The 12,339-nt window shown below is 65.7% G+C and overlaps 1 protein-coding gene across 1 annotated transcript in view; it reads right to left on the reverse strand.

The window, feature by feature from the left end:
- The window catches only part of GRAMD4 (GRAM domain containing 4), a 70,185-nt gene that overhangs the window by 2,552 nt on the left and 55,294 nt on the right, over nt 1-12,339 (reverse strand). Inside the window, exons 6-18 of the mRNA XM_039863149.1 lie at nt 11,225-11,357; nt 10,758-10,783; nt 10,177-10,268; nt 8,831-8,922; nt 7,210-7,258; nt 5,982-6,053; nt 5,511-5,554; nt 5,326-5,435; nt 4,222-4,376; nt 2,573-2,714; nt 1,770-1,863; nt 903-987; nt 246-314 (exon numbers count right to left, since the gene is read on the reverse strand). Of these exons, the coding sequence (XP_039719083.1) occupies nt 246-314; nt 903-987; nt 1,770-1,863; nt 2,573-2,714; nt 4,222-4,376; nt 5,326-5,435; nt 5,511-5,554; nt 5,982-6,053; nt 7,210-7,258; nt 8,831-8,922; nt 10,177-10,268; nt 10,758-10,783; nt 11,225-11,357 (1,163 nt within the window). The remainder of the gene's footprint in view (nt 1-245; nt 315-902; nt 988-1,769; nt 1,864-2,572; nt 2,715-4,221; nt 4,377-5,325; nt 5,436-5,510; nt 5,555-5,981; nt 6,054-7,209; nt 7,259-8,830; nt 8,923-10,176; nt 10,269-10,757; nt 10,784-11,224; nt 11,358-12,339) is intronic.

Raw genomic sequence — 12,339 nt, forward strand, 5'->3', positions numbered from 1 at the left:
AGGGACAGGCCACCAGTGCCACCCTCTGTCCCTGAGTCCCCTGTGGACCTCGGCCTCCCGGACCCAAACTCGATGCAGCAAGAAGTTTCTCTGGCCACTAGGGGCGGGGGAGGAAGGGAGGGGGCAGCGAGGGTGCTTCTCGGGCCCCTCCACCCAGCTGGAGCCCAGCGGGTCGGTAGCTCTGAGCTCACCCCAGGGACGCACAGGGCCACACTCCCAGGGCCACCTGCCTGCCCGACACTTACTTTCTGGGTCGATGGCGTCGACACGGCGATCCCCATGCCAGACCCCGGGAGGACGGAAAGGACCTTGTACTGGAAGAGGAGAGCACACGGTCACCACGGCCTGTCGGGCAGGGCTGTGCCGCCCGCCCACACCCAGGGCCTTCTCCTCCGTGGAGCCCACGGGCGGCGACACCCACAGGGCGCCGGCTTCCCAGCCACAGGCGAGGATCGAGGCGGGACTCGGTGACAAGGCGGTGGGGCAGGCGGGCCCGGCCAGCCCCACCGAGTGTGCCCACTCCACACGACCACACGTGAAGGAAACCGGCTAAAATCGCCGGGGCGGGGAGGCAGGCTGCTCTCGCCGACACCTGCCCCAAGGTGCAGGGGCCTCGTGGGCGAGGGGCGGGTAGTGCCATGGTCAGAACGGGCTCGGGCACCTGGCCACACCCCGCTCCCCATCCGTGCGAGGGCGTGAGGCGCCGACCCACAGGAGGGGCTGTTCTTCTGGAAGGGGGCACCGGCGTGGCAGAGCCGGGCCTGCTGGAGTCTGCAGACGCCACCCGCCCTCCCGTAAACGTGCCCGGCTCCCAGCCCCACCCCGCAGGCCTTGCGTCCCCACAACGTCTCCTCCTGAAACCAGAAGTGGGACACGGAACGCGGAGGCGGGGCCACACCGACCTTCTGAATGTCTGTGATGTCCACCAGCTTGATAACTTTGTTCCTCTTGGAGGAGCCGGACTTGGAGCTCTCGAAGCACAAGTAACTGCGGGGGAACGGACAGAGGCATGGTCCAGCCCCCGAACCCAGGGGGCCGTGCCTGCTGCGGCCAGCACTGCCGCAGTGGCGCCAAGGTGACCCCCAAACAGAGAGCCCTGGGACCTGTTACGAACCTGGCCTTTTACAAAACACGGCACTTTTAGAAAGAGCTTCATAGCTTCTGAAGACTAAAACCCACTGCTCCACACTGAATCTGTGCTACGTCCCCACTGCGTTAACAATCCTTGGGACCTGCTGAGCATCCCTGAGGCCCGCCCGGGTCTCCTCGGCCATTCCTTCAGCGGGGAGACAGACAGGGAAGTGTGGGCCCTTGGCCGCTGCCGTGTGGGGGACGGCTGGCCACAGGCCCCCGAGGCTGAGAACAGCACCATCTCCCCAGCTGGGGCAGCCTCAAAGCTAAGCCACCTGCACAACCATCTTTGGGCTGCTGAACCCCAAAAGGAAAGTGATGAGGACTCTGCCTACGACTTGTGCTGTGGCTCCAGCAGGTGGAACCACACAGTTCCCTTCGCTCGACACTACTCACGACCTATCGCCCCATCCTCAGAACCCCAGACCCGAGCCTCCCCGCAAGTCTGGGGAAGCGATGGCGTGGCTGACCCGGGCCGTGTGGGGCTCGCAGGTGGGACTTCCTGTCCCTGGAAGCGGGGACGGCCAGCAGTGGGGCCTAAGCTCTTGGCAGGGCTGGCGGGCCCGGCGCTGTGCCCACTCCTGTGCCCTGGGCCCCCCCCGGCGGCGGCACCCGGCCCGCAGGCCGCGCGCACTCACTTCTCGGTCACGTACAGCAGCCCGTTCCTGATGTAGTCCGTGGGCATCTTCCGGTCTCTGTTTATGAGGCAGCAACGCCAGCCGTTCTCACATGCTAAGGGGGACAAAACCGACCCTGACCATCCCCGCTGGGGACGCCCACCTCTGGCGTGCTGCCGGGACCCGCCCGCCAGCCCTGGCTGCTCCGAGGTGTGCCGACCTCCACCTCCGGGCAGGTGGCACTGAGTGGGAGGACGGTGGCTCGGCAGGAGCGAGGTGGCATCTACGAGGCTAAGGAACAGACGCCTTCTTGTCCGCGTGAACGGGCAGGGCTTTTGAGTTTGTTTTTAAAGGAGAAGGACACCATTTAAACGGTGGAGGAAGACGCACCGGGCGGCAGCCACGACGCGCACGCTCCGCGTTCCTGGCCGGCGGGACCGGGGCTCAGGGCAGAACGCAGACCGCCCGCCACCACGCTCCACGGGCGCCAAAGTCTGAAGAGCCCGGTTCGCTGAGCGCCCACAGTGTGTGGTTTGTAGCGGGAGGGCCTCTCTGGGAGGGGACAGGGACCCGGGCTCCCGAGTCACCACTCAGGCCGCAGACAGGCCGGAAGGACCTCGGGGCAGGCTGCACACGCCAGGGGAGTGGCCGGCACCGGACTCTGCGCTGACCCCTGCCGCCCGCTGACTGCGGCAAGGTCGCCCTGTGTGGGCCGGGGCCGCCTGCCCGGGTGTCTAGGAGGGAGGCCGGCAGCCCCACTGCGGCGCCCACACCGGGCATCCCCCGCCGGGCCAGGCTGGGTCACGGGCTCGTGGCACTCGTACCCGCCAGCGGTCGCTCGTTTTCCGTCAGGTTGAAGATCTCGTGGAAGTTGCCCTTCTTGGTGCTGTGGAAGCGGCCGGCGTCTTCGTCCTTGCTCAGGCTGGCTGGCGCACTGGACACGTAGCTCCGCGAGGCCGTCTGCGGCTGCCAAGAGCGTCCCGCCGTCAGCCATGCCCATGCCAAGGGGGGCAAGGAGCCGGCACGCACACGACCCCCTTCCCCACGCCCAGAGGCCAACGGACGGGCAAACAGCGTGTGCGCCCAGGCGTGGGCACCCAGGCATGGGGTGCCCGGTCCTCGGCGCCCTGTGGCCGTGGGGAGACCCTCTGCCCCCACACACAGTCCAGGTGCTGTGCCACAGGTGCTCAGCGCTGGCAGTTCAGACAGACGTGCCAGGATCAGAGCTGGCCCGCGACAGGCAACCGGAAGCAACACACACGTCACAGTCACGGCACAGTCACAGCACGGCAACGCACAGCACTGGGTCACGGCAGGAGGAGGGGCTTCCCCGCGGACACCGTACCTTGTCATGCCCTGACAGCTGGTCAGAAAAGAGACAACGGACACACGTGGGACCAAGACGAAGGAAAAGGCCGGGCCACGCGACGCCGGCCCAGCGGGCTGCAAGCGCAGACGCAGGCCCGCGACGCCTCGCAGGACTGCCACCGCCCCGGACGCCCACCCCTCAGCCCGCTCTGCCCTCGCCCTGAGGGCGGCCAGCACCACGTGCGCTTGGCCCCGGGAGGTCCGGTCCCAGCCTCCCCAGGGAGCCAGGCTGCCTGCTCCTGCCCCTTCCCTGCTTCGCCGCCACCCGTGTGACCAGGGCCACTCCGCAGGCTCTCACAGGGCCACCTGCACACCCAGCTGGGGAGTTTGGGCCCCCAACAAGCTACTGTCCCAGGACCTGGGAAGCCTGACCCACATGTGACTTGGAGCATCCCCCCCCACAACAGAAACATCAACGAGTCACTAGATACCCTCCCCTCAGGGGACACCCACACACACGACTCTGCAATCCAATGTCACCTCCTCCAGGAAGCCCTCCTAGACCTCCCTGGGAGTCCTACTGAGGCCAGAACTTCCCCACTTGCCTGAGACCCGAAAAAACCTATATCAGCTCGGGACATGGTGCCCGATGCCCATATGGCTGACCTTCCACTGTGAACGACACATGGGCCCAGCACCAGCCTGTGAGCACCAGGTGGGCCCATCCCAGGTGTTGCTGGGCCTTGCGGCCCAGGCCTCAGAGCTGGGGACAGCAGGACCTGGCACCTACCCAGAGCGATCGCTGCCAGGGCTCCCACCTCCCAAGGTCCCCCAGCTCTGTGCGGCGATGACCAATGCCCCACACCCTGCTGGCCCTCAGCCTGGGGCCAGCCTGGCATGGCAGGGCCCACTCTCCAGGGGGTCTGTGGCAGGAGGGGGCCTCCAGCCCAGCCCCCGAGCGCTGCCTGGCCTGGGCCAGCAGCCATCCCCCGCCCAAGCTGGCTGGCCCTTTGACAAGGCAGAGCTGGGCAGCAGGGAAAACCCGTCGTCCGTCTTAAGGGCCCCGTGAAAGCGGAAGGCCATCAGCCCCCGGCGACCGACAGTGACGAGCGCGTGTGGGCTGGCGGCGCCCTGCGGCCCGCGCCCCAGCTGCGGTGGGGCTCACCCTGCGGGACGTGGTGGCAGTGGAGCGCTCCTTGAGCTGCGGGTCAGTGGGGAGGCCCTTCCAGATGATGTAGGGGGTGTCGTACTTGGCGCGCAGCCTCGGGCAGCGTTTGAAGATGAAATCGATGAGAAAAAACTTGACGCCGGCGTAGAGTCCTGGGGGTGGGGAGAGACACAGTCCGAGTCCACCCGGACCTGCCATGGGACCCGCCGGCACCACGGCCCCGCGCCCCTGGGCCCCCAAGGGCCTCCCGCAGCCCAGGTTTGGCACGGTGGCCCTAGTGGAGTCAACGGAGGGCAAGGGAAGCAAGAGGGGAGGTGACCCCAGCTTTTCACTTCATTACCTCAAACCCAGCAGTGGCTCGGGACAAACAAAACCAGCCCCAACACAGGGCGCCATCCACCAAGGGTGGATGAAAGAAACTGTGGGGACCCGTCCCCAGCCTGGCCTCTGACCAGGGGTCCAGCAGTCCCCATGGCCACGGGCTCCCCCAGGTCAGAGCGCTCAGTGCCAGCCCAGGTCCCAGAGAAAACACAGAAACTGTACGGCCTGCCAAGGACATTTTACGTTTGTTGACTTTTGTCACTTTCCCCAAGAACAAACATCTGCCAGTCCTGGTTTTCCTGGAGAAGGGGGCAGGCAGGGTGCCAACAAGAAACGGAGGACCTACTGCATATAAGGGGGCTCAGGGCAGGCTGAGGCAGACCCCCGAACTGCACAGCCACAGTGCTCAACACCCCAGCTCAGAACCAGCCTCCCCCGTGTGCTGTGCATGGGCCCTGTGCCAGCTGCAGGCTGGGGACGCTGAGCCCCGGAGGGCAAGCCAGGGTGGGTCTGGGCTTGGGGTCTGGCCTGGGAGCCGGGCACAGCTTCCTGGGCGGGGAGCTGAGTGGGTCCGGGCGGGCTTCAACCCCCCGGCAGGGCTGCCCTGTCTGACCCAATTTAAGCGTTTTGATAAAAACCACTGGCCGCGGCGCAGAGGAAGGAACGCGGTGAGAGTGAACAGCCGGCCTCCTCCCTGGAGGCGGCGGTGCCGCAGACACCCGGTGGGAAGCAGAGGCCCGGCCGCCCCAGCCTGGCCGCACCGGCCGAGCGGCGCCTTACCCAGGGCGAGGCCCACCAGGCGGTAGGGGAAGAAGCAGGAAGCCAGGAAGGCGGCCCACAGCGCGACGTACAGCTTCTGCGTGATCTCCGGCTGCACCCACATGAACAGGCTGCAAGGGAGACGGGGCATCAGCCGGGCGGCGGGCCCACACCCCAGGGGCGCCGGGCCGGGGGTGATGACTTACTTCTTGATCTTTTCCAGGATGTCGGCCATCTTGCCAAAGAGGTTCTGTGTGAAGAAGCAACTGTGGTTACGAGAGACGCCGGGGCGTCGGTCCACAGTGACGCCAGGGGGGTCCCGGGTCAGGTTCACGGGCCGCCCCTGGGGGACCAGAGTGGGCGCCACGAGCCCCGTGGCCCTGCCCCACCACTCCAGGCCGAGGACGGGACGATGGGTCCCGTCTGAATCAGGTCAATGCTCTGATAGTGCCGACAAACCTAATTCTGGGTCCCTCCCAGGAGCTAGCTGGGCCCCGGCCGGGAGGCGCTCTGACCACCAGGCGCCACTGTCACATTAACGGGACGACCCCACACCCATCGGGGCTATCTTGGGTGTGGGCGACGGAGCTCCGGGCAAGCGGGCGACAGGTCGGCTGGCGACAGACGAGCCGGGCCTGGAGATCAGGGTGCTGGCCTCCCACCCCTGGGGACGGTACCTGGGCCTTCTGGGCGACGTCCAGCACGAGCTGGAACTTCTCAGACACGGTCAGGTCTTCCTTCGGAGGCTCCTTCGGTCAAAGGGGAAAGAGAATGGCCACCAAAATTTAACAGTTCGGAGAAATTACTGACAGAAACAGCACAGAGGGCTCCCGGCCCTGGGACCTGGTCACTCGGACGTCCCCACACAGCCAAAGGGGCGGACGTCCTGCAGGACCCAGCACGACGGGTCAGCACGGGACAGCTGCTCTGGTGGACACCCCACCTTGGGGCCCGAGAGGCTGGGTGGGCGGTGGGCACCCCTACAGCTGGCAGGGCTGTGGCTCTGACTCTCCTTCGGAGGTGCATGAGACCACGCAGTTCCCTACCTCACTTTACAGGCAGGGAAACTGAGGCAAAGGGGGCCTGACCTCATTCTGCTTATCTGAGTTCACTCAACGAAAACCTTCCGAGGGACCCCTGAGTGCCGGGCCCGGGGGGCACAGGCCTGCCCCCAGATGCCCTCCCCAACCCCTAGGGGGTCCTACGGGCACCAACGCCCAGCACCCCTACTGTGTGCTCTGTTCACACAGTAGGTGCTTGAACAGCTGACGAGGCCCCTGGAGGCACTGAGGCCTCCCTCCCACCCACGCCCAGCATTGCTGCTCCAGGGGCCAGAGTCCCCCTCTAGAGCAAGGTCGGAATATTTTTTCTGTAAAGGGCCAGAAAGTAGACACTTGGGGTCTGCAGGCCATATGGTCTCTGTCACAGCTACTCAACTCAGCTGTCACAGCCCCGCGCAGCCACAGCATGCACAAATGAATGGGCACGGCTGCAGAGCAATAAAACTTTATTCCCAAAATCAGGCAGCAGGCTGTAAGCAGGCCACAGGCGTAGCTGATCCTGCTCACACGTCCACTGGTCCAGCCCTCTGAGCGGCCCCCTTGCTGCCTCCCTCTCCAGCACACCCCATCCTGGCTGGGAAGGGTCAGGAAGGCACTCTCTTCCTGAGCAGCCAAGCCTGGCCCAGAGGGGACACGGGGGGCGTCAGCTGGTGACGGGTCAGGGTGCAGCTGCCCTGGGCTCGGGGCTGGGGGCGGTGTGGCCTTCTCCCCAACCTCCCCTAGGCAGGGCTCCCGGCAGGCGTCCGCACGTCCACAGCTGGAGGCCTCGGGGGACCAGCAGGGGACCCAGGCTGAGGTCTGACCTGGCAGAGGTAGACGAACCCTTCGCCTTCCCAGGACTTACCACCACCTCGGACACTTCGGGGACGATGCTCCACTGTATCCTCCAGCCCCTGGCAAACAGGAGACAATGTGCACCCTCAAAACAGCACCGCCTGCAGGCGGCGGGGTCACAGGACGCGTCACACTCAGGCCAAGCTCCCAACAGGTGGAGCGTGGAGCGCCCTGCAGCGTGGGCAGACCGCGGTCGCCTCCGAGACTGCCAGGGCCACTCACCGGGGTGGACGGTTCAGGTCGCCTCACCAGCCCTGGGGGCCTCCGGGGTGGGGGGCGCAGGAGCAGCCGCCATCCTTTGGCTGACCGCACGGAGGCCCCCTCACCAGTATTTAAATGCTCTCTTTTTTATAAAAAACATTTTCAGGTCGACCAGCCTGAGCAGGCAGAAGGAGGCACTAGGAAAACGGGTGTGTAAAAGTGCACCCTGCGACCACGTGGATGGACCTGAGGGCGTCGTGTACGTGAAATGACCAACTCTCTGTGATCTCACCCGCACGTGGAAACTAAGGAACGAAACCGGCAGAACAAACAGACTCACAGATACGGAGAAAAGGAACCGACGCGGCCAACAGGGGGGTTTGGGGGCTCGGAAAAGAGGGAGTTGAAATGCAAATTGGCAGTTACAAACTAGCCACGGGGATGTGAATACAGCACAGGGGACTTGGCGATGCCAGTGTGACGACTGCGCACAGGGTCGGGGGGCTGGACTAATCAGAGGGATCCCTGCGTAAATTACGCAAACGTCTAATCGCCACGCGGTGTACCTGACACTCGTATAAAACGACACTGAACGTCGACTGCAACTGAAAATCTGAAAAAACCGGGCGGGGGGAGAATAGAAGGTCCACGTTTCCAGCTCTAAAACAACGAACAGACGTAAAGAACAGCACAGGGGGAATGCTCAGTGACGTCACAGCACCGCAGGTGTCGGACGGGCACCAGACTCGTCACGGTGGTCACCCTGGGCACCGAGTGCTGGATGACCATGCTGTACACCGGAGCCTAGTGCAACGCTGGACCTTAACTATATTTAAATTTTAAAAAATTTACAGAAAAAATGAGTAAAAGCGAGCACCCTGAATGGCCACGTCCGGCACTGGGCACAGGGCTCTCGGGCCCTGGCGGACGCGGCTCTCGCTGCGGGGGCGGCCGGGGACACGGGGTTCTGCCCGGAGCGCTGGCTTCCCAGTGCAGTGCCGCGGCCTCGACAGGGGTGCTCGGGGAACACAGAAGGGGGCGCGCGGCATGAGGAGCGCGCTCTGAATCCAGCTCCTGTCACACGCACGCCGGTGGGGACCCCCCAGGGCACAGAGCCCCCACGCTCCCTCGACCCCCCAGGACGTCTGACCGGAGGTCTGGGGGACTCTCCTGCCAAATGGAGCCCCTCGAAGCAGGGGTGGGAGTGACCCCGCAGCCGGCACTCGCTTGGCGCTGGGGAGTCTGGCATTGCCCACGGCGGCTCCCGCAAGCCAGGCTGGGGGTGGGCACCCCCCTCCCTGGGGTCAGGAGCCTATCGGAGGACACCTCCAAAGGCCAGTGCACGGGGCGCAGCTGGCTGGGCGTGTCACGGACGTGGGTGACGTGGGGAGACAACACGCCACACGCACACGATGAGCCAGCTCACCTACCTGGCTATGAGGTAATTGAGGGACAGCCGCAGAATCGCCAGAAATAAGAACATGGGGATGGCCCAGCCATGCCACACGGCATTCACGTAGACCTGCAGGCAGGACGGGGCAGTGGGGACACGGTGAGGGGCCCAACGGCAGCTCAAGGCAGACCGCACCCCACCCTGCCCTGCAGGCTTGCGCCTGGGGAAGCAGAGGAGCTGCCCATGAGGACGTGAAGGGGGAGCCCCTCGGGAGGTGGTGGGACATACGGGTTGCCGGGGAGAGGGCCGCGGCCCGGGAGCAGAGAGGGCCCGCCTCGCTGGGGTCCCGGCCCGCCCAGGTGCGGGGCCACATGCTAGAGCTCAAGCTGGCGCCGAGTGGAGCACAGCTGAGCATGGCGACCAACCACAGGCCGGGAACCCACTACGTGCCGAGTGCCCTGGAAAGTGCCGCAGGGGCCCCTCAACTCTGCTCCCGCCTGTGCCTGGCCCAGAGCTGGGGGCACTGAGCTGCCACCCAGGAAGGGGCAGGGAAGGAATGCGGGGGGCTGGGCGGAGGGCAGAAGCTGGTCTGAGGTGGGAGGCGCCTCTCTTAGTGATGAGGACGATGAGGGACTAAGGTGTCTGACTCGAGGCAGTGAGGCCTCACGAGCAGAGTGGAGAGGGGTCCCCAGGGTGACAGTGGACAGGCACCCTGCCGCTGCGGCCTGTCCTCAGTGAGTGTGCAAAAGGCCAGTCTCCCAGGAGGACGGTGGGCCCTGGGCCAGGCACTAGGGTGGCCCTTGAGACCAGACCGGGCTGAGGCTAGCTGGGGGGTTCTGCAGAGATGGGCCTTGGGGAGCTGTGGCCACCTGTTGCTGGCCTCGGGAATCCACAGGCAGGTGGGTGGCCTGCATCCTCCTTACACTGGAGAGTGGCACTGGCTTTGAGAGGACAGACGGCCACCGGGCAGTTCATGCACTGGCCAGGCCCGTTTTCCCCAACGCCCCCGTGAGGCTGGCCCGCCGCCCCCCAGCCTACCCCAGCACTGCTGGCTCACGGGCCCAGCTCAGCTCCAGGTCACCATGCACATGTCCGGAGCCACCCCCAGGCCCCGTAACCAGGACAAGCCCCTTGCCGCCCCCTCCCCGGCCATCTGGGAGAGCAGACTGAAGTGTGGCCAGAGGCCCTGTGGACATCTCTGCACAGACACAGCCTGCGGGCCGGCCCTCGTCGGATCCCCCCACGACCGCAAGGTGGCTGTATCGCTGCCCCCGCTCGACAGATGGGAGCCTGAGGCTGAGCGCACCCCCGGGCCGCCCCGCAGGGCCAGGGTGGGTCCCTCGGGGCGAAGCACAGCCCACCCGCCCCACAGGAAGCGCTCACAGTGAAGGCGATGGCCGATGTGTAGACAGAGTACCAGTCAGATAAGGCAGAGAGGTTCTTCACAAAGCTGGTGACAGGCCTGGCGCCGCGCTCTGGGGACAGGGCAAACGCACGGTCAGGCTGGCGCTTGCGGGCCCTCTGGGAGGTCAGGCTGGCCACAGGGCCTGGGCAGACCCAGCGACAAAGCAGAGTGCAAGCACGCAGGCTCCCAGTGCGCCTGGGCCCTGGGCCAGCGCTGCCTCCGCCCCCCGCCCTGCCTAGTGCTGTCTGGCCCCATGGGGAGATGCCCTCTGCGTGCCCCCACCCCACGCCTGTGCCCACAGGCAGGAGAAGGGGGGCTTGTTCGCATCCCCGGGGCCCAGGCAGCGATCTGGGAAAGCGACACTTTTCTCTGGGGCTTCCACGCCCGGAGGGCAGGACAGACAGGACGCCTGGGACAGGCTGCAACAGCCTCAGGAAGGAGGCAGCAGCGGGAATTACTAAAAAACGCCTCCAGAAAGCCACCCCGGTCAGCCCAAGATGACAGAGCCCCGCTCGGGGCCCCCACGCACTGGTCAGCCCCCCAAGGGCACGGTACTCACTCAGTCGCCGCATGTTCTCGGTTAATCTGAAAGACGAGGACAGGGGTGAGCGCCAGCACCCCTCACCCGGGCCCGCACCACCCACCTGGGCCCGCGCCCCTGCTGGCGACGGCAGGTAGAGCTGCTCCCAGGCTGCAGGGGACCTTGTCCACAGGACCCGCCCTCGTCCCCGCCCACGCTCCGCAGGACCCTGAGACTCGGAGAGTAGAAGCCTGGCCCATCTGGCGCCCACGGAGACCCAGGGGCCAAGAGCGGGTGTGTGACCCCAGGGGCAGGCCGGGGCGGTGGGCGCTCTGCTCTGTCTGCCACCCCGCACGGTGTTTGTCACAGGCATGCGAGACCGCGGAGTGGGGGCAGGCGGCAATGCAGTGGCCTTTGTGCCCGGCCGGGGGCCCGACCCTAGGGGGCCCGGCCACGCCCCACTTCGCGGCTCCACCCAGCTCTGGCTGGGCTCCCGGGGGCCCCACCTGCGGGCGCTGAGGGGCTCCTCCGTCTCCACGGCACTCTCCTCGGGCTGGAACCGGAAGTCCTCCACGTACTCCCCGAACTTCTCGAAAAACCACTTCTGCACGCGGGGGCACAGCCCCTGGCCCCGCCGGTCTGCAGAGACGGCAGGCGTCCGTGAGGGCGGGGCCTGGAGGGCTTGCAGGGGGTGGGGTGAGGAAGCACCGAGGTGGGGGCCAGGCTGTGGGGGGCTTGGCCCCCCAAAAACAGAGCCTGACCCGCTTGCACCACGAGGAGCAACACCAGTCCACGCAGACCACATGGGGGGGCCTTGGTGTCCCTCACACTGACTCCCACTGGCCTGAGGCTGTCCCCAGCACAAGCACTGTCCAGGCAGCTCCCAGCCCACGGGGGCCTGTGTCAGCCCCCCTCCCCCTTACTGGAGGCACTGGTCCATCTGGGGAGGGGCTGAGTGGGCTCACTCCCCGTACCCTCTGTGCCAGCCAGCGGGTATCTGTGTTGGGGGCTGTGCCCGGTGGGTGGAGTGGCCTCTGCTCACCCACAGCCAGAGCCTTTAGAAAGCCACCCCCTACACAGAAAACCAGGACGCATTCCACAGACTGGAGCCTGGCCCTGCGGGAGGCAGGTGTCAGAGCCGCCTGCAGGTGGCACTGTCCACCACCGTTACAGAGGGACCGCCTGCTCCCAGGGGGGAGGGCGACTGAGGCTCCGGCACAGAGGCCACCCAGGCACGGGGGACGGGAAGGGGGGGCCTGGGGTGCTCGTCATGACAGAGTTTTCAGACCGAGAGGCAGGTCAGCAAACTAGTGAACGCTGACGGCTTTGCTCTCAAATGCAGCTGTGCACGGAACGTAATGGAGCAGGCGTGGCCGTCCCCACAAACACTCACGGGCACCGAAACCTGGAACGCATGCAACGTCCCCGTGTGACGTGTTCTGATTTCTTCCAACCATTAAAAAATGTAAAAATGTTGAAAAACATACAAACATCTAAAAACGTAAAACCAGATGGACCAGACGGGGCTCTAGTTTGCCAATCCCCAGGGCTGTCAGGCCTGCTCTGAGCAGACAGGTTTCAGGAGCTCCCAGGCCCACCTCCCACATGCACACACACACAC

The sequence above is a fragment of the Pteropus medius genome, unplaced genomic scaffold, assembly GCF_902729225.1.
Source record: "Pteropus medius unplaced genomic scaffold, Ma_sr-lr_union100, whole genome shotgun sequence".
Taxonomy (NCBI): domain Eukaryota; kingdom Metazoa; phylum Chordata; class Mammalia; order Chiroptera; family Pteropodidae; genus Pteropus; species Pteropus medius.